Source organism: Myxine glutinosa, chromosome 1 (assembly GCF_964187855.1).
Source record: "Myxine glutinosa chromosome 1, kmMyxGlut1.1, whole genome shotgun sequence".
NCBI classification, from domain to species: domain Eukaryota; kingdom Metazoa; phylum Chordata; class Myxini; order Myxiniformes; family Myxinidae; genus Myxine; species Myxine glutinosa.
Window position 1 is genome coordinate 188457372 of NC_136261.1, and position 18364 is coordinate 188475735.

Genomic DNA, 18364 nt, shown 5'->3' on the forward strand with positions numbered 1-18364 from the left:
CGACGTCGCGACGTTCATTTGGATTTTATGATTGTTGAATTGTGTGGCATGTAATTGCCATTCCAATATATCCTACAATCAAGATGGAGGTGCCCACTCGATGACAGCCTATTGCCATTCCTCATTGGAACTTTATTAACTCGTTCTGGGATATGTTGATGTGAAACTGAGAAACGACACAATTCCGACACTGTTTATCACGTTGATGGTACTTACTGTTGTTATGCCAATCAGATGCAGATGCGGGTATTTATCATCATGGAAAAAGGGAGTTAGGTAATTGGCACAGTTGTCTGAGTGCTTGTCTCACGATGTAGAGATTCTAAATTTGAATTCCATAGAGTAAGTTAATTTGTCCATTTTATGCCAAGAGTCTATGAAACCAAGCTCGTGTAATAGTAAAGACAAACTACAGCTATTTTTGCCATTATACCAAGCAACAGTATACCAACTGCACACCATATACCATATACCACATCATCAGTCTGCCTGTGATTTTAGATTCAGTCCATGAAGATAAGTTGCCCAAGTCAAAAGGACATCTTGGCCGTGTTTCTCACTTGGCATAAGCTTTCTCCAGCAAAGCACTCCAGAACTCATTCCTGGAGCTGGAACAGGTGTAAAGGAGACGTCCATCCATGGCACATGGTAACCGATCATCAATGATCACCTCCACCCAGTTGCCATACTGCCAAAACTGAAGCCAGAGTGGTAAGCAGGGTGAGGACATCCTAAATTAAATAAGGAAATACAAGGTACATCTGATCAATAAAATCCATTTTTGTACGCGGGCAAAGGTTCAGGTCTGTCGTTTCCTTTAAGTCCCATCAAGACCGACCCTGGTTGATTGAACCACATTCAGGTTGGAAAATGTGATTCTTTTCTCATGTGCAAAATTGATTGGTTGTACATGTCTTCTATTTCCTTCATATAATACATTTTCTCAAATGCACCCAATTAGTTTCAAATTTGATAACTCACAATATTTTAATCGACTCTAGCAATGTGGTGGTGATGCTTGCTGCCCAAACTTTCCAAGTATTTTTGGGAATGGGGATACACTCTGCGCTATACTGTATTTACCTGTGCCACCAGAGGTGGGCGAAGGTTATGTTTTTACCCTTGTCTGTCTGTTTGTTTGTCAACAGGATATCTCAGAGTTGTAGACAGATGCGGACAAAATTGGGAGAGGATGAGTATGTGACAAGGACGAAATGATTAGATTGTGGTGAAGAACCGGATCCTGATCCGATAATTTTAAAGGATGTTTAACCATTAAGAGATGGGGCAAAAAACCATATCAGCACGATATCTCAAAATGTTGTCAACGCATTTGGATGAAACTTGGTGGACATGTTGGGTGTGTGACAAGGAAGAACTGATTGAATGTTGGTGAAGATCCGGATTCGAATCAGATAATTTTTTAAGTCAATCTTTACCATTGAGTGATAGGGCCAAAGACTACATGTATAGCATGATATTTAAAAAAGGTGTGGACGAGTTATGACAAAACATGGTGGAGGAGTTGGTCAGGTGACAAGAACAAGTCGATTCGATTTTGGTTGAGGTCCGAATCCAGATCCAGCCTATCAGTGGGATACAAAACGTAAACTGTTCAGCCTGGTGGAGGTATGCTCTCTACCAAGTGTGCTTCTAGTTTGTATTGAAAAGTTCCTCTGCCATCAATGTTGAGGAGCGTGTTGGCCATTTTAGGCCAAATAATATGAGAGAAGTCTCCCAGCATCTTGCTAAGAAAGATATTGAAGGAAAGTTGTTCATCCTGCTCTACCCTAACAACCCCCTAAATAGTGTTATGTAGTTTAATGTTGTATGTTGGCTCCATGACATGTACGATTTCCAGCAGATGTGTAGTTTTGAGCCAGCAGTTATTGCCAAAACCAACCAAGATCATGACAACAATTGAAGACCATAGAATTATAACCAGGCTAAGTCACATTTTAGTCATTTCGAGAAAAACGTGAAAAATATTTTGAAAAACGTGAAAAACGTGAAAACGGGGAAAAAATAAAATAAAATGTGACTTAGCCTGGTTATAATTCTATGGTCTTCAATTGTTTTTCAAGTTTCCATAATGTCCTAGATGGCAAAGGTTATCACAATGAGGAAATAAGCAGCTCGACAGCAAGGATATGAATTTGAACATCAACATGGGGTTTATGTGACGATAATCTTCTTCTTCTTCGATATTTATTTTCTATTTTATTATTTATTATATATATAAAAGAAAGTTTTTGTTTGTTTGTTTGTTTGTTTGTCTGCACGCGCTAATCTCCTGAACGGTGAAAGATAGGAGGAAACCTCTGAAACAAAAAATGTCGGGACGGGACCCGGGAAGGTTATAGGCTAGGTGGCGAGGCCGGTCGAGGCCGCTTCGGCTGAGCTGGGCCCATTTCGCAATTAAAAGCTGTGCTGAATTATTGTAGTCAATCTTCTACGGCCGCGAGTAAAAGCTTAATTATTGTAGTAAATTCATTCAAAAAGAACCAAAAACGTTGGGACGGGTCCCGGGAAGGTTATAGGCTAGGTGGCGAGGTCGGTCGAGGCCGCTTCGGCTGAGCTGGGCCCATTTCGCAATTAAAAGCTGTGCTAAATTATTGTAGTCAATCTTCTACGGCCGCGAGTAAAAGCTGAATTATGGTAGTAAATTCATTCAAAAAGAACCAAAAATGTTGGGACGGGTCCCGGGAAGGTTATAGGCTAGGTGGCGAGGTCGGTCGAGGCCGCTTCGGCTGAGCTGGGCCCATTTCGCAATTAAAAGCTGTGCTAAATTATTGTAGTCAATCTTCTATGGCCGCGAGTAAAAGCTGAATTATGGTAGTAAATTCATTCAAAAAGAACCAAAAATGTTGGGACGGGCCCCGGGAAGGTTATAGCCGAGGTGGCGAGGCCGGTCGAGGCCGCTTGGGCTGGGCTGGGCCCATTTCGCAATTAAAAGCTGAGCTAAATTATAGTAGTCAATCTTTTACGGCCGCGAGGTAAAAGCCGAATTATAGTAGTAAATTCATTCAAAAAGAACCCGGGCAACGCCGTGTGCTTTCGGCTAGTTTTTAATAAATGATAATGATAATGATGATGATGATGATAAATGATGATGATGATGATAAATGATAATTTTACTCATTTTTTTCAAACATTTAAATTCTCTGACAAAAGGGTAAACCTGAAAAGATGTCACAGGTTGACTACCCAATAATTACTTTGAAATGGAAGATGCCACAGTAGCCCTTCCCAAAGCCTTGGCCTGGTGGTACAACACGGTCGAAGAGCCGTTGGTCAAGGGTCAAGGAGGACGTGGCTGCGAGAAGCCAGCAGTCCCCTGCACACACATCATGAATACATATACTTGCACAACAGAACAATTAAATTATTAGAAGAAGGATAAAAAAAACTCATGATATAGGAATTGTGCTTGCAATTACGCAGTAGGAAATTGAGATCACCCCAGCAACGGGATACAGGAAGTTAGTGAGCTTTTTAAACTTGCATTAAAACCACACTGCAAAACCAGGCCATCGTGTATATGTAATGTGACTAGTCATGTGACCTGATATACTAAATAGAACCCATGACCCTCTTTCGCCCTCGGTTTCACAATTCCCGCATGATTGTTTAACCCACACATCACTACTTTATATGCTTACACAAAGTTCCCTGGCAGATGTCTGTGGTTGTAGCACCTTCCAGGATGAAGTATGGTTGTGGACATATCTCCTGCTCAACTCACATAAATGCACCTCCGATTAATACATAGCACATGATACCCTCAGACCAGACAGATTCTGTCAAATAATAAATAATCGCATCATAATGTCTCGTGGCTGTCCACCTGTCCTTAACGCTACGAAAGCCTCTACAAGGATTTATCAGGAAGTTCAACGCAAGATGAAGCTAGTCGGTCCATCAAACTTGTGACATCAAATAGTGCCCATCCCTGCCCCACACCTGAACCCCACTACTTCTACATACCCACTGTATATCTATCCAATTCAATTATTAAAAAGATAGAGCCAATACCCCTGGCGTTCACCTGGTAGAATAAACAGTATACTACACTGACTAAAGGTATTTTAAACCAATTTCAATGCTTACTAGAAGACAGGGCAGCATGTGGAATCATACCAACGTAATCATATGACTTTAAATAAACAAACAAAAAGTATCTATTTTGGGGCGAGTAACCCCCCCACCCCCCACTGTGCGTGCCCCACTCCACGTAGACCTCGTTCGACCCCAATTTTTTAAATGCCGTCAAAACACTTTGGTACATCACGGGTGATGAAGGTTGTGGTCAAGGTTCATGGAAATTGTGTGTTCAGTTTCTGAGAAGAAAGCAAATACCTGTTTTGGGGGGTTCAAACCTGGATCCAATTTGACCCCCGCTAAATCCTCTTAGACCCAATTTTTGTAATTCTGTGAACAAACTTCCGAGTAGTGTTAATTTGCTTTATAGCGTGTACCCCTTCCCAACCCCCCACCCACCCCCACCCATCCCAACCTCCAAACCCCTGCCCAACCTGCCCTCTTCCTTCCACAGATCTACCGACGTCCCTGTTCTATATTGTCGTTGTGCTTGTATGCTTTCCTCTCTCCCCCTTATCTCCCGCTCTCTTTATTTATTGTATGTTTTGGGGGGAGGGAGGATATGGATGGGAAGAGGGGGGTAGAGTCCCTTTATATACAGAGTTGCGACATAGAGGGTCCGGAAAAATCTAGTCACATGATTGCGTGGAGCCATTTTGAGTCCATCGCGGACAGGATCAGGATCGGACGCATATCGGTCAGCGTTTTAACGTTCCCGCTGTACGCAGCGTTCTCATTCGTGTTTTACATCGATTTTACGACAAAATGACAGGTTGTAGCGCCTGTGGGTGCACAGATAGAACGGAGAAGGGATTCAAGATGTATAGATTTCCATCAAATGCTAAAAGATGGAAAATCTGGGAGAACAGAGTCAGTCGTGTTGGATGGAAAGTAACTTCTTCGTCAGTTCTCTGCCAGGTCAGTGTGATGGTGGTAATGGTCCCATATGCGTATATTTGTGTGCTGCGAGTGAGACTGGCCTTTGCTTTGGCTTTACAGGCTTGTTATCCATTGCTCGTGGATTAATTAGCACTTGAAGGGGAAGGCATCTTTATTTAAAATTAAGTTTGAGTTAGAGTCTTCGAGCTAGATCAATTAATATAGGGTCTAGATCATGTCTCCAAAGTCAGACTCAGACTCAAAGTCAAACTCCGGTCAAACTAAAGTCAAAACAAAGACGAATGAACGGAGAACGGATCCGGGCTAACTCGGCCCACTCTTTAAAGGCAGGGTTGGTTGGTTGCATTTGCTTGCAAATTGGTTGCAAAATAAATAAATGTACTGTATGAATATCTCGCAAAGGAGCTCTTTATGAATGACGAGAATTTGAGCATGTATAGTTGTATACTCTGTTTTGAGGTACATGAATCAAAACTTACAAATTGTTGTTTATATACATGTACCAATGCCCTCTGCTAAAGGCACTTTCCTGCCTGTGGTAGTTAGTACTCCAAGAAGTGAATGACATGCTTTGTTTTTAACAAAATTATGTAATTTGCTATAAAAGTGGAAGGTTACAGGTTCACGGTTTGAGTATTAATCGTAAATGAGTTCAAAGCCTTTCACAATGGTCTCTGAGACCTTCGTAAAACAAATAATAAAATAAGTTTTATTTTTTGTACTTTCACATGGAAGATAGGATTATTGTCATTCAAAATTTTCAATGATGCTTCAGAAAGAATTTGCTAGAAACCAATTCATGCCAGTGATACAGTTGTATGCCACAACTGAGAAAGGGGGGGGGGGGGGCATGCATTGAATGTATGTATTTGTCTCTGTTGATTTGAATGTGTGAGGACATTAACTTGTGTTTGTGTGTGTGACTTTCAATTTATAATTTGTATGTGTGTGCATTAGCACATGCGTGTATGTGTGTGTGTGTGATTGTAAATATGTAATTTGTATATGTATTAGAGATTGTGTGTGTGTGTGTGTGAGAGAGAGAGACAGAGAGAGAGAGAGAGAGAGATAGAGAGAGAGAGATAGAGGGAGAGAGGGAAAGAGGGGGCCGGGGGTAGGGGGGCTAATCTATTTTTGGTGGGATTAATATATGATCGGCAACATGCAGCAAAGTTTAGATTAATAATTTAAATATGAAAATTAAACAAACACAAATATATACCCACACATGATAAACAAGGTCAAACAACTGCAGAAATACAAAGATAACTCTTAACATTGTATTGTACATGTATAAGCAGGGAGGTGAGAGTTCGAGTCTCGCTCTCGCCTCCGTGAAATTAAAATGAGGCTGAAATAAGCAGCACGTGTACCTGTCTAGTTCATTCCTTCTTTGTCATGGTTCTAAATGTCTGTGACTGTTAAATCACAACCAGCTCTGTGATTTTCTTCTTTATCATATGGCTCTTAGTTGTCATAAATCTTCTATTTTGTCATCTTCACATAATTTGTTCATTATCAACATGGAAAAGACCATTCCCATCTCTCATACATAGAGAACATAATGGAATACACGGTTCAATGCACTAGCACCATACGGCGGCTCCGCACTGAATGGACTCAAAATGGCGTCAAATCATTAGTTGTCGCTACTCTCTCTATACAGGGACTCTAGAGGGGGGGAGTGGGAGAAGGGCCGCGAGCACTTACCTGCACGGGTCCACCTGCCGTTTTTGAACCTGCAATAATTTATCAATTCAAGCCGACACAGAATTTAAAATGTACAAAAATACCGGCTTTATTAAAGAAATGCCGGCAACAAAATAGTGTACAATAAAATATAAAATCCTAAATGGAGCAACCCCTACATAGACTCGTGAAACAGCACAAGGAGAAAAATAACTGGAAATTAAATATGTGTTATTTTGTGGGCACTTAGCTCCGGGCGGCTCTTGAACCCCGTCGGGAATCGTCCAGGCCCGAGCGCGCAATCCGGGCGCAGCACAGGCCTAGGCGGGAAGTAGGCCTCAGCGCCCCCTCACCCACTCAGCCGCGCTTGTCTTCGTCGTCCACTGCACCAGCACCCACGTTTCTCAGCACACCCAGATGACGCCCGGACCAAGAAGAAAGAATGCACGAGCCGCGACCGTCTGCAGGACCACGGCACACCCCTGTTGACAATCATGACTGTTCGCTATCGACGTCCACAGCCAAGAGACGAGCAGAGAGAAGGGGAAGTGTAAGAGCAAATGTCGGGACTGCTCGTACTGACTGTACCCACGCAAGAAGCTTATCGGTGACCATCCACCTCCAGATCCGGAAACCATGAGAAAAGCCAAGAGGAGACGACACAAACAGTGGTCGCTTTCTAGAAAATCCAAATCGCGCAAGAGGGCAAAATGTCAGGACTCGTCTTTTATTATCCGGTCTTCCACCTCCTCCGATGGCATTCGTGCACTCCCCAATCAGCGGCACCAATCCCATCACTCCATGGTCCCGGACCAATCACTGCTCTCCGGGGCGTGGCCTTATGGCCCTGCCTGCTTAATGTGGTGATGTCGCGGCTGGCAGTGCCAGCGGTATTGTTCAACGGCTTGTTCCGGTTGGTTTTATTTCGTGTTATAAATGCGCGATTTCCTGGCTTTGTGTGTGTGCTGCTGGTGTCATAAGGAACAGAGGAAAAATAACAAAGGCCATTACATACAGGGGATGAATTACCCATAATCCCTAACTAATTAACATAACCCCACCCCTCGTGATGGGAATGAAGACACACGCTTACACGACATCCGGTCTAAACAAATTTCCTACTTATGTACATGGGGTTTCTTCTTCATCATGACAGTCGGAGCACACTACCTATGCAATTCTACCTGGACTAAGGTAATCATTGCCTACCCCCTCCAAACGTAACAATATATTCCCATATGCTGGTAGAGTTTATTGTGATCTTCAGACTCAATACCGACACAGTGAACAATTGGTCCATCAGCAAAGCAACAGGTAGGCTCTGCTAGTATTCTCGTAATATAGATAACTACTTGAGGACTAGCTCTTAGCTTGGCTCACATGGGCCTGACTTCAAATCAACAGGTAACTCTTATCCAATGTCGGTACAGCATCGTGTGTCATCAATTTCCGAGGCTTGTTTCCCAGTAGTGAACATTTTGATCAAATACGAACGCTGACAGCTTGAAGTGGTCTTTGCAAACAACACTATATTTTAAATGAACATACATTTTGATGTTGAATTTGGTTGTTCCTAGGTTTTTCATCCACAAAGCTTTATTTACCCCCGATCTCCTAAAATAATGTTTTGCTGTTATATTTAAGATTTTTCGACTTATCTGATTCATATTCTCTTTTGGCTTGCCGGGTTATTTTCTTAATCAGCATCTCTCTATTTCTCGACTGGTATGAGTCGGACTCTCTTCCTATTATTTTCGACTTCCTCAATGCCTCCTACTTGAACTTAATAACACTGCTTACTTCCCTACTCATCCACTACAGTCTCCTTGTGCCTCTGCCCTTGCACTTCCCTGGAATATACCTACTCTGCACCCTGCACAATTGTTCTGTTAATTTATCTGATGCAGACTGCCCATTCGTTATCTTTTCCCAATGCAGAGCACGTAACTCTCTTCTCATACCCTCAAAGTTTGCCTTCGGGAAATCTAATACCCTATCACTACTATTCCAAACTCCACAACTCAATAATATAGTTGCACACACGATGTTGTGGTCACTTGTCCCAATATGTTCTCCTACCTCCACCCCCTCCACCATATTGGGATAATTGTTTTGAAAAGATCGAACGCTGCACCCACCCCTCCCTCATGGGATTTTCTATAAACTGGTTTAAAAATCAATCTTGGATTAAATCTAGAAAATTCTCCTACTGGTTCTACTGTTTCCCTATTCCTGGACCTTATCTATCCTTGGCAAATTAAAACCCCCCACAATCAACACTCCATTCTTCCCACAGGTATTTCTGAAGTCTTCATGAACCCCTCTCTCCTGCTCCTACCAGGAGGCCTACAAATACATCTTACAAGTATCTCACTAGTCTTACAATCTCAATTCACAGAGAATACTCTACAGTAATTGCCTACTTAATGTCATCCATCACTCTTGAAACAATAGTAATCAATAATAACCTAGGTTGCGACAGACCCTCCTATCTTCCCTTCCCCATCACACCTATGCATCTTCTAGTCTCCTCGTCCTGTCCTCCAACTACTCGCCTCATTCAACCAAGTCTCACTTCCTGCAACTATATCAAACTCCTTGCTTTCTACTTTAGCTCTTCCATCTTCTTGGTTTATAATATCATGAACTTATCCCCTCCTGTTACCACTTTCTGCTGTCTGATTGCTGATGCCTTTTTATGTCACAAACCATGTTTTTGTAACTATTTTTTCCTTTCCTATTCCACTAACGGACTGCACTTAATGTTTTTCACAATCGTGTGTTTTCAGATCGTTAACAATTCTTGAGACATTCTGTTCATTCGGTAAGTACAATACTCACATCACAGTTTAAGGAACTAGGGGGCCCGTTGGTCCATTGTACCAAATTTTCATATGTCTTCACGGCCTTGTAGCATACCTGCCTGCCGGACTCAAAGGGGTCTTTTGGGTCCTCGGGGACTTTTGTGTCCTTGGGGACTTTTGGGTGTTTGGGAACTTTTGGGTCTTCGGGGACTTTTGGGTCATCAAGGACTTTTTGGGTCCTTGGGGACTTTTGGGTCATCTCGGTCTTTTGGGTCCCCGGGGACTTTTGGGTCTTCAAGGACTTTTTGGGTCCTTGGTTATTTTGGGTCATTAAGGACTTTTGGGTCATCTGGGTCTTTTGGGTCCTCGGGGACTTTTGGGTCATTAAGGACTTTTGGGTTATCAAGGGCTTTTGGGGTCCTTGTGGACTTTTGCGTCTTTTGAGTCCTCGGGGGCTTTTGGGTCATCAAGGACTTTTTGGGTCTTTGGGGACTTTTGGTTATTTTGGGTCATTAAGGACTTTTGGGTCATCTGGGTATTTTGGGTCCTCAGGGACTTTTGGGTCATCTGGGTCCTTGGGGACTTTTGGGTCTCAAGCGTTAAAGGGTCTTCCAAGGTCTAAGGCGTCTCAGCAGTCCAAAGGGTTAAAAGGTACAATTGAATAGTACGTAATTAATTAATAGACGTCAAAAAGTATGACACACACACACACACACACACACACACACACACACACACACACACACACACACACACACACACACACACACACACACACACACACACACACACACACACACACACACACCTCATCCATTTATAGTAGATAACTCGTTTTATATGTTGTATATCTGAGAAGGAATCAGTACGTTGGCTGCCTTTAATTAATTTTCATACAAAAAGAAAGTCATGTGACCAGGCATGTGCCCTAATATGCAAAATTTCAGCAGTTTCTCATTTATGAATAAATTTCAAAAGCAGCAATGCATGTGCAGTGACAATGAGATGAGAGAAGGAGGCTTTTCCTAGGCTTGAGTTTACTTAAATTTCCCAAAATAACAATCACACGAAACAGTTAAAATTGCTCATAAATGGAATATAAATTAACCCTTAATTGCATTTCATAAAAACATATTAAAAGTCGATAATAATAAATAAGTGCTAAAAAATGTGCACAACAGAGATGCAAAGTAAAAAAACAAACATGACTTTAACTCTCATGAAATAATTATTAATGGTAATTGAATCCAACGATCCCTTTCCATGAGGTTCCAGTACCGGAGGTCTGAGCCAGCACACCGAGCATCCAGGGCCGCTGTCCCCAAGAATCCCGGGTCCCGGTTTGAAGAGCGGGTCGCAGAAGAGTTGCCCATGGGCCAAAGACGCGTCCCGCAGTCCCTCGTAGTCTTGATGTTCGCAGAAACTCAGTGGACACTCCGCACTGCTGCCCTCAGCACCGGCCATCGTGCCCCTGCCTCCAGTGATCCGGTCCAATGTTAGATTCCATGACACAATTCGAGGTATTAGTAATTGTACAATGAAATGAAGATGTCGCTTCGTACACCGATGTACAAATGTAGTGTGCGGCGAACATAAAGTGATACTAACTTGTCGTCTTGTAGTCGGAGCACTGTGGATCAGACAAACGGTGGAGCAATTAGTTGGGCGAGAAGCGTCAGTCAGTAAGTGGTTGCAGGAGTGGGATCAGATTGGCAGATTGAAGCACACACACGAGGTAAACAGAGCACGAGAGGGAATGAGGGTGGGAGTACGAGAAGTGGATAAAGGTGATGCAGAAAGAAGGCGTTGCCAATTTTACAGCAAAACCTCCAGTGCAATTGTTCCACAACCTTCCAGCCATTGAAGGTCTCTGTCAGTAATGAGTGGAGAAGAGCAGAAAACACGTATGAACTTCACATGGCATTGTTGTGCCTTCGACATCAATGTTTTCCTAGTCAACTGCTGTGAATGTTTGTACAAGTACCGGCATCACGTGATGCAATCACACCAGCGATATTTATTCCACAAACCTAAGAGGCAGTTTGAAGTGTATAAATCCTGAACATTTCTCGAACGATTGAATCTGTATACTAAACAATCCCAATAATACAAAGCATGCCCCTGGACAAAGAATGCTGTATCTAAGGGTCTCACTCTTTCATGAGTCTAGACTTTGTATACAAAGAATAACTAGAACAATGCGACTGTGTCACCAATATGCCTCCGCATAGTCCCACAATAGGTAGATGCCATCACTCTGCATATGTATGGGTAGGGGATCACGTTTGTGAAGTTTCGTGTTGATCGGATAAGGTTCGTTTTTCTATCCAAGATGGTTGCCAAACCACGTGACCTATGACATCATCATTTTCAAACTATATGCAACAGTGCTGTTAGATGATATTTGTAAAATTTCGCATCGATAGGCTGAGCGGTTTCAGAGATATAATTATTTAATAACTTCCTTCAATCCAATATGGCATCGTGCATCGTATTTCAATACAAATGGGTCATATATCATGTGCGTGCAATTTCAGATTTTTAGGATAAGGATTTCGATTAAAACATTTTTGGCTGGTATACCACTTCACCTATGATGTCATCATTATGATGCTTTTGTTCCGCATTGGGAGTACTTGAGAATGTACCAAGTTTAAAAATTTTCCATTCAGCGGTTTCCGAGAAATATATTTTTTATTATTTGCCTTTAATCCAAGATGGCTGCCATACCACGTGACCTATGGCGTCACAATTATCATTAAAAAACATTCTGCATGGCTGTCACTCCTACCCTGAAAGTTTCGTCTCAATCGGACATATGGTTGCTGAGAAAAAGGAGGTTTAGCCCGGACGGACGGACAACATAATGCCTCCGGCGACTTTGTCGGTGGAAGCATAAAAAGAAAATGGTGGACTAATCAAACTTTCTACACAGACATAATTAGAACTTCTTAAACTATCGAAATCACAGCCTCGAACGTTTCAACAATCTTGAACAATTTGAAGACTCACCTTGTTGAGGAACCATCACCAGATGTTGATTTAGTTCAAGATGAGATGGAAAATACGCTTTAGATGAATCCTACGAATTGCTATAAGGACATCAGCTGATGCGACCATCTTCGCACGAGGTTTGACAATCAAGTTCTGGGACAATTTAATTGGGTCAGGCCAATTAAATAACTCTCTGCATTTTTCAGTCATTGTTACTACAATGTGTCCTGTAATGAGTGATGTTGAAGGTCAGATTTGCTGTTGATCAAAATTGCTATAACCAAGAGATTTCTATTTTGCACAACACGTTGCGCAGGCAAATGAGTTTTTGGCAAAGCATCACGTGATTGTTATCCTTTTTCTTCCCTGTTTTTTTTGTACATAGTCGAGGCTCGTGGAAGAGATCCGAGCACACTGAACGGATCAGGATGCAACAAGCCAAAAGGAACAGCAGAGAGAAAGGGGGAACAGCAGAGTTGAAGGACAAGGTAGCGGAAGGCGGACAAACAATGGGGGACAGGAGAGGATGCATGACGTGGTCAAGATGGATACAGAAGGAAACTCTAGAGGGGAAACTGGAAATTTGGAAGGAAGAGAGATTGGGGTGGGGGTTAACGAGGGTAGAAAAAACCATGGTTTTGGATTGGGGATGGTCTAAGATGGGGTGGTGAACACTGTCTTGAAGACCTGGAAGAGAGAATGAGATTAAAGAGGTTATGGAAGTTGGTGCCACGGGTGGGAAAAAGAGGAACAAATGAGTGGAGGTGAGCAGTGATCCTGGATTTTGTGGGTGCCACAAGAAAGGGGTTGATGGTGGACCATGTGTGCCCTACAGAAACCTTTGGGGGGTTGGGGGGGGGGAGTCAAAGCACAGAAGGAGCAGAGGGTGTAAGACCACAAAGGAGGTGGTAGAAGACAGCGAGACCACCGACCTGTCTGCAATGGTGAAGTGAGAGACCCCAATGAGAGATCCAATGGCATCAGGAAACCCACCCACGTGACCGACATATAATATTGGTGGGAAACTGCAATGGAATAGGACGAATATCTCCGCTGTATCACTGATGATAATGATGACCACTCCTGCATCTTCAGATGCACATGGCCCCCGAAGACGTTTCTCGGCTATTGGGCACAATCCTGGTCGGGTCGCCACTCCTACACAGGACACTCAAATCGCTCATTCATCCCAGTAAGCTGGTACTCATTTCGCCAACCTCGGAAGGATGATGGGCCGAGTCAACCCACCTGGTATTAATTCAACGACCGACCGGGATTCGAATCCAGGACCTCAGAATCCCAAGCCAGCACCCTAACCCTTACGCCAACACTTCTTCTCGCTGCTCAAGGACTGTCAACCTTGCACAGGCAATCACTGGTGGTCATCTGAGACTGTTGTGGGAACTGCAGAGTCATTTAAGTCCCTTCACATAAAAGTTTAGTGCACCGCCTGCTGGAGAAATCGTTTATCCTTTAAATGGGAGAGAAAAACAAAATTGTAATAAACAAACAATTGCAGCTTGGCTATTAGGAACGGCACATAATTGAAAGGAAAACATTTTTCTTTACAGGAACTAAGTAATGCTCGTAGTGGAACTACAACACACACATCTCACACCCATCGAAATACAAACGAATACACGAAACAACACAGGACTGTTAGATGAGACAAACAGCCACTGAGCTTGGGAGAAGTGTCGTCACTTCCTGGGGCACTCTGGGTACTAGTGAAGTCACAACAATGCCGTCGTTATTCTCACCGCACACAGCAGGGCACTTCCGAAGGAGGAATTTCCTCCTCCCATGGATTCTAACCTATGGGGATTGTCCGTGCTCTTATCCTTTTAAATGCTGAACACTAAGCAAGGAAGCAGCACGTCCATTTTTAAAGTCTTTGGAATGAATTTGAACCCCCGACCTCTCAGACCCGGAATGGATGCTCTAACAATTGCTCTATATGAATAATTTCTAACATGAGCAGGGGTACTCGGCGTTGTCTGTACTGTTTGTTCTAATCCTTTTAGCATTATGAAAATAATCAAATTTTGTTTTTTTTCCTATTTTTTGTGATGGCCAAAACACTCCCCTACACTCACTAAGGAATGCACTATGGATAAAGCAATTTTTAAAATTCTACCTTAATTTATTTATTTATTATTAAACTGAAACATTCCCCGGCACTCACTGATGAACCTCTGAAAGTTTGCCGAAGACCCGTTTGGCCATCCCTGAGAAAAATGGCACCACACAGACAGACGACAGCCAGACATCTTTCTTATAGTAAAGAGAAATTTTAAATGAATGTAAGCAAATTTCAGGATGGCTATCATAATTCCTCATAGGGTCAGGACATCATGCTTCCATAAGCTGCACTCCTCTGAATATAGAAAAAAAAAGAACCACCTTTAGAGGCCATTTTTCCCCGCAGAGCGGGGGCTGGCCTTTTTCGGGCACCGCGGTCCCCTTTTTGAAGCAATGTTTTATGGCCGGATGCCCTTTCTGCCGCCAACCCTGTTAGTCGCCTCTTACGACACGCAGGGAATTATCAGTGAAACTGGTACTCAATTTGAAGGATGACAGGCTGAGTCAACCCCCTGGCGTTAATTCAGCGATCGACCGGGATTCGAACGCAGGATCCCAAGCCGGCACCCTAACCGCTAAGCCAACACCAGGCTCTCCTCTGAATATAGTTAGTATAAAATGGCTTGTGAACGAACAGGCAATGAAAAAACAAGAAGACGTCATGCGGAGCACGATACTTGCAAAATCCGCCCCCCACCCCCAAGAAAAAAAATTCCGTTTCATCAAGTTTAAAATTGACAATCTTGATCAAAGCTCGGGTCAACAGGAAGAAAAGTGACGATTTTTCAGATGAAAAATGATGATTTTGTAAGGTTGACCTTGAGTTGACCTTTGACCTTTTGACCTCAAAAATAGTTAGTTTCCCTATTTAGTGACTCAATGTGCAAATGCTGTTCAATTTTCAAGTCAATTGGATGAAAATTGAGGATTTTAAAAACTTGGCCTATGTTGACCTTTTGGCCTATGTTGACCTCAAAAATAGTTGGTGGTTGAATTCAGTGACCAGATATGTAAATCCTCTTAGAATTTCAAGTCAATCAAATGGGAATTGGTGAATTTATAAATTCGGCCTATGTTGACCTTTTGGCCTATGTTCACCTAAAATATAATTTGTGCTTGAATTCAGTGACCAGATATGCAAGTTATCTTCAAATTTCAAGTCAATTGGATGAAAATTAAGGATTTTAGAAATTTGGCCTATGTTGACCTTTTGGCCTATGTTGACCTTTTGGCCTATGTTGACCTCAAAAATACTTGGTGGTTGAATTCAGTGACCAGATATGCAAGTCCTCTTCAAATTTCAAGTCAATCGGATGAAAATTGAGGATTTTAGAAATTTGGCAAAGTTGGTGACCTTTGGCCTTTGTTGACCTTTTGACCCCAAAAACAATACGCTTCTCAATTGGGACGACCTATACTACTTCGTGAAGTTTCGTGACGATCGGTTTAGAATTGTGACCTGTAGGCCGGTGACAAACAGACAGAATAACAAACACAACCGACCAATATACTTGAAAAATCTTCGATTTTGCAAGTAATTATTTACACGAAACAAAAAAAAACAAAGAGCTTATTCACTTGGCCACAGAAATGAATGGCCATAAAAACGGATTATTTGTTGAATGAAATCAACGGAAAGTTGATTGAGGTGTGCTATGAGATTGAGGTGTGCCAACCGCCATGAGAATCGAAGAGAAGCTGATGTTATGGGCGTTAACCCTTCGTTGGAGCAAAAGAGGATTTACTTCTTCATTAACTCTTTTGCTCCCACAAAGGGTTAATGCCTGTAACATCAGCTTCTCTTCGCTTCTCACGGCGGTTAAACAACCACAATCAGCATCCTGGTGATTTCATCCATTGTTCGACCTGTCCGCAGACACAGATCAACACGAGCCTCCAACAGCAAGACTATGTCCTTCATTAGACATATTTGTTGGTCTAATTGGTCAATTTTGTACAAAAAAAATCCTTTAAATGTTAACATTTTCATCAGGGTAACAGAGACAACCAAACTCTTCCTTACAGTGAGCTGTACCAGAGCACGTGTGTTTCTTTATTGACGGAGACACAATGTGCCAACATGAACGTGTGCATTTCTGCAATCGCCAGAGCCAATGGCAGCTGTGGCAAGTAATGATGATGAACCTCAAAGTACCTGGTACCTGGTTATCCACCGGTGGTGCTGAGATTTCATGAGTACAGTCGAATGTGGAAGGAAGGACGGGAGGGGTGCCAGGTGGTTGTGTGGGGAAGGGAAGGGTGTGTTTCACACACTCTTTTATCATCAGATAATATATTATCTGTTGTTTACAATATCTTTGTAAAAGAAAAAAACATAATTGACAATCAAAAACTTTTACAACATTATCACAGTGCACACAGGTGATCCCCCTCCTCTGCGCCGTGCCCCCCGTCCCCCACAACCACCCCACCCACACCCAGTTTCTATATACATATGACACCGGAAAACAACGCTATAGAACATATTTAGACTTGTAAACCACAATGACAGTCAGTATCAAATTGTCCACCGAACAAAATTGAAGCAAACGTTCTGCTTTGTTCACAGTTCACCAGGGAGGAGTCGTCAACCCAAGTGTCACGAAATCAAGGGCCCTCTTGTTGGTCCAATGAAGGTGAAAAGCCTGCAAGTGTTTGTCCACCTGGATCACTCCATCCTTGCTTGTTGCTTGGAGATGCCGGCCACTTGTGATGACGTCAAGCACGGGGCTGTTATGTGCTTGGGTGAGCACCGCAGATTCTATTTTATCCATCAAGAACACTTCCATACAAACAAGCTGTAACACAATTGGATGGTAAGTGGTGAGGACCTGGAAGAAAAGTTTTCAATGACGAAGAGATTAACTATGATGGGCATGACAGTCGTTGTGCATTGTTGCTTTGAGATCCATCATTACTGTTGAATACATGACATCAAATTGCACAGTCTCACGAGAATGTTGATAATGTGGATCTTTGGTGGGCAAAAAGAGGTCCTTTCACATTTTCGATTCACAGAATGGAAACCACACAACTTCGGGAGCGAGGTTAAGGAGAGCAGACTACAGCAAGACAATCATAACAATGAAGAAGTGAAGTGGACAGTCATATTGAGAAATTCCTCAATCATACCTGCAGTCCTGGCCTCCTGCTGTGAGCAAGAACCGATCGCCATAAGAAAAGGTGGTGGCGGTGATGTGAGCTGAGTGACCGGTAAAGCGCTTGTGGCGTGCCTGAGATAGGGATGTATAGAATAAAATAAGATGAAAAATATCGCTCCAAGACCACTAACATAACCAATGCTTCATTTTGAAGACATGCGTTGACTTACATCGGTTTATCAGTCCAGCCAAACATCTTTCAACTTAAAAGAAAACCAAACGCAAACATCACAAATTGAAAACTAGAAAGCATCTGAAAATGCAAAGCCCGTCCGCGTCCGTTTGTATTCAGATGTCTTCTTCTTCCGCAGGCTCCAAATAACAAACATATATATTTTTTAATACAAAATGAAAATTGTTGATTTTATACAGCCTTGACCATTGAGCTTTAGATCTAAAAGAAAATAAATCTGCTTCTAGCTTTTGATTGGTGAACCAATTCTGTGACCCAATATACAAATTCTTTAAATTTCAGGTCAACCGGGTGAAAATTGGTGATTTTTACGCAACCTTGAGCTATGACCTTTTGATCTAAAAAAACAAACAATCGGCTTCTAGCTTTTTATTGGTGAACCAACTCAGTGAGCCAATATGCAAATTCTTAAAATTTCAGGTCAATCAGATGAAAGTTGA

The 18364-nt window shown here is 42.5% G+C and overlaps 2 protein-coding genes across 2 annotated transcripts in view; both read right to left on the reverse strand.

Annotated features, from left to right (window-relative positions):
- LOC137433456 (calpain-1 catalytic subunit-like) overlaps window positions 1-10958 on the reverse strand; it is a 38245-nt gene extending 27287 nt beyond the window's left edge. Inside the window, exons 1-4 of the mRNA XM_078772306.1 lie at window positions 10773-10958; window positions 3663-3732; window positions 3219-3337; window positions 561-697 (exon numbers count right to left, since the gene is read on the reverse strand). Coding sequence (XP_078628432.1) covers window positions 561-697; window positions 3219-3337; window positions 3663-3732; window positions 10773-10958 — 512 coding nt within the window. The remainder of the gene's footprint in view (window positions 1-560; window positions 698-3218; window positions 3338-3662; window positions 3733-10772) is intronic.
- A 5634-nt stretch (window positions 10959-16592) lies between these two features.
- LOC144892913 (echinoderm microtubule-associated protein-like 6) overlaps window positions 16593-18364 on the reverse strand; it is a 45579-nt gene continuing 43807 nt past the window's right edge. The window contains exons 9-10 of the mRNA XM_078781394.1: window positions 17703-17803; window positions 16593-17368 (exon numbers count right to left, since the gene is read on the reverse strand). Of these exons, the coding sequence (XP_078637520.1) occupies window positions 17344-17368; window positions 17703-17803 (126 nt within the window). The 3' untranslated portion in view covers window positions 16593-17343. The remainder of the gene's footprint in view (window positions 17369-17702; window positions 17804-18364) is intronic.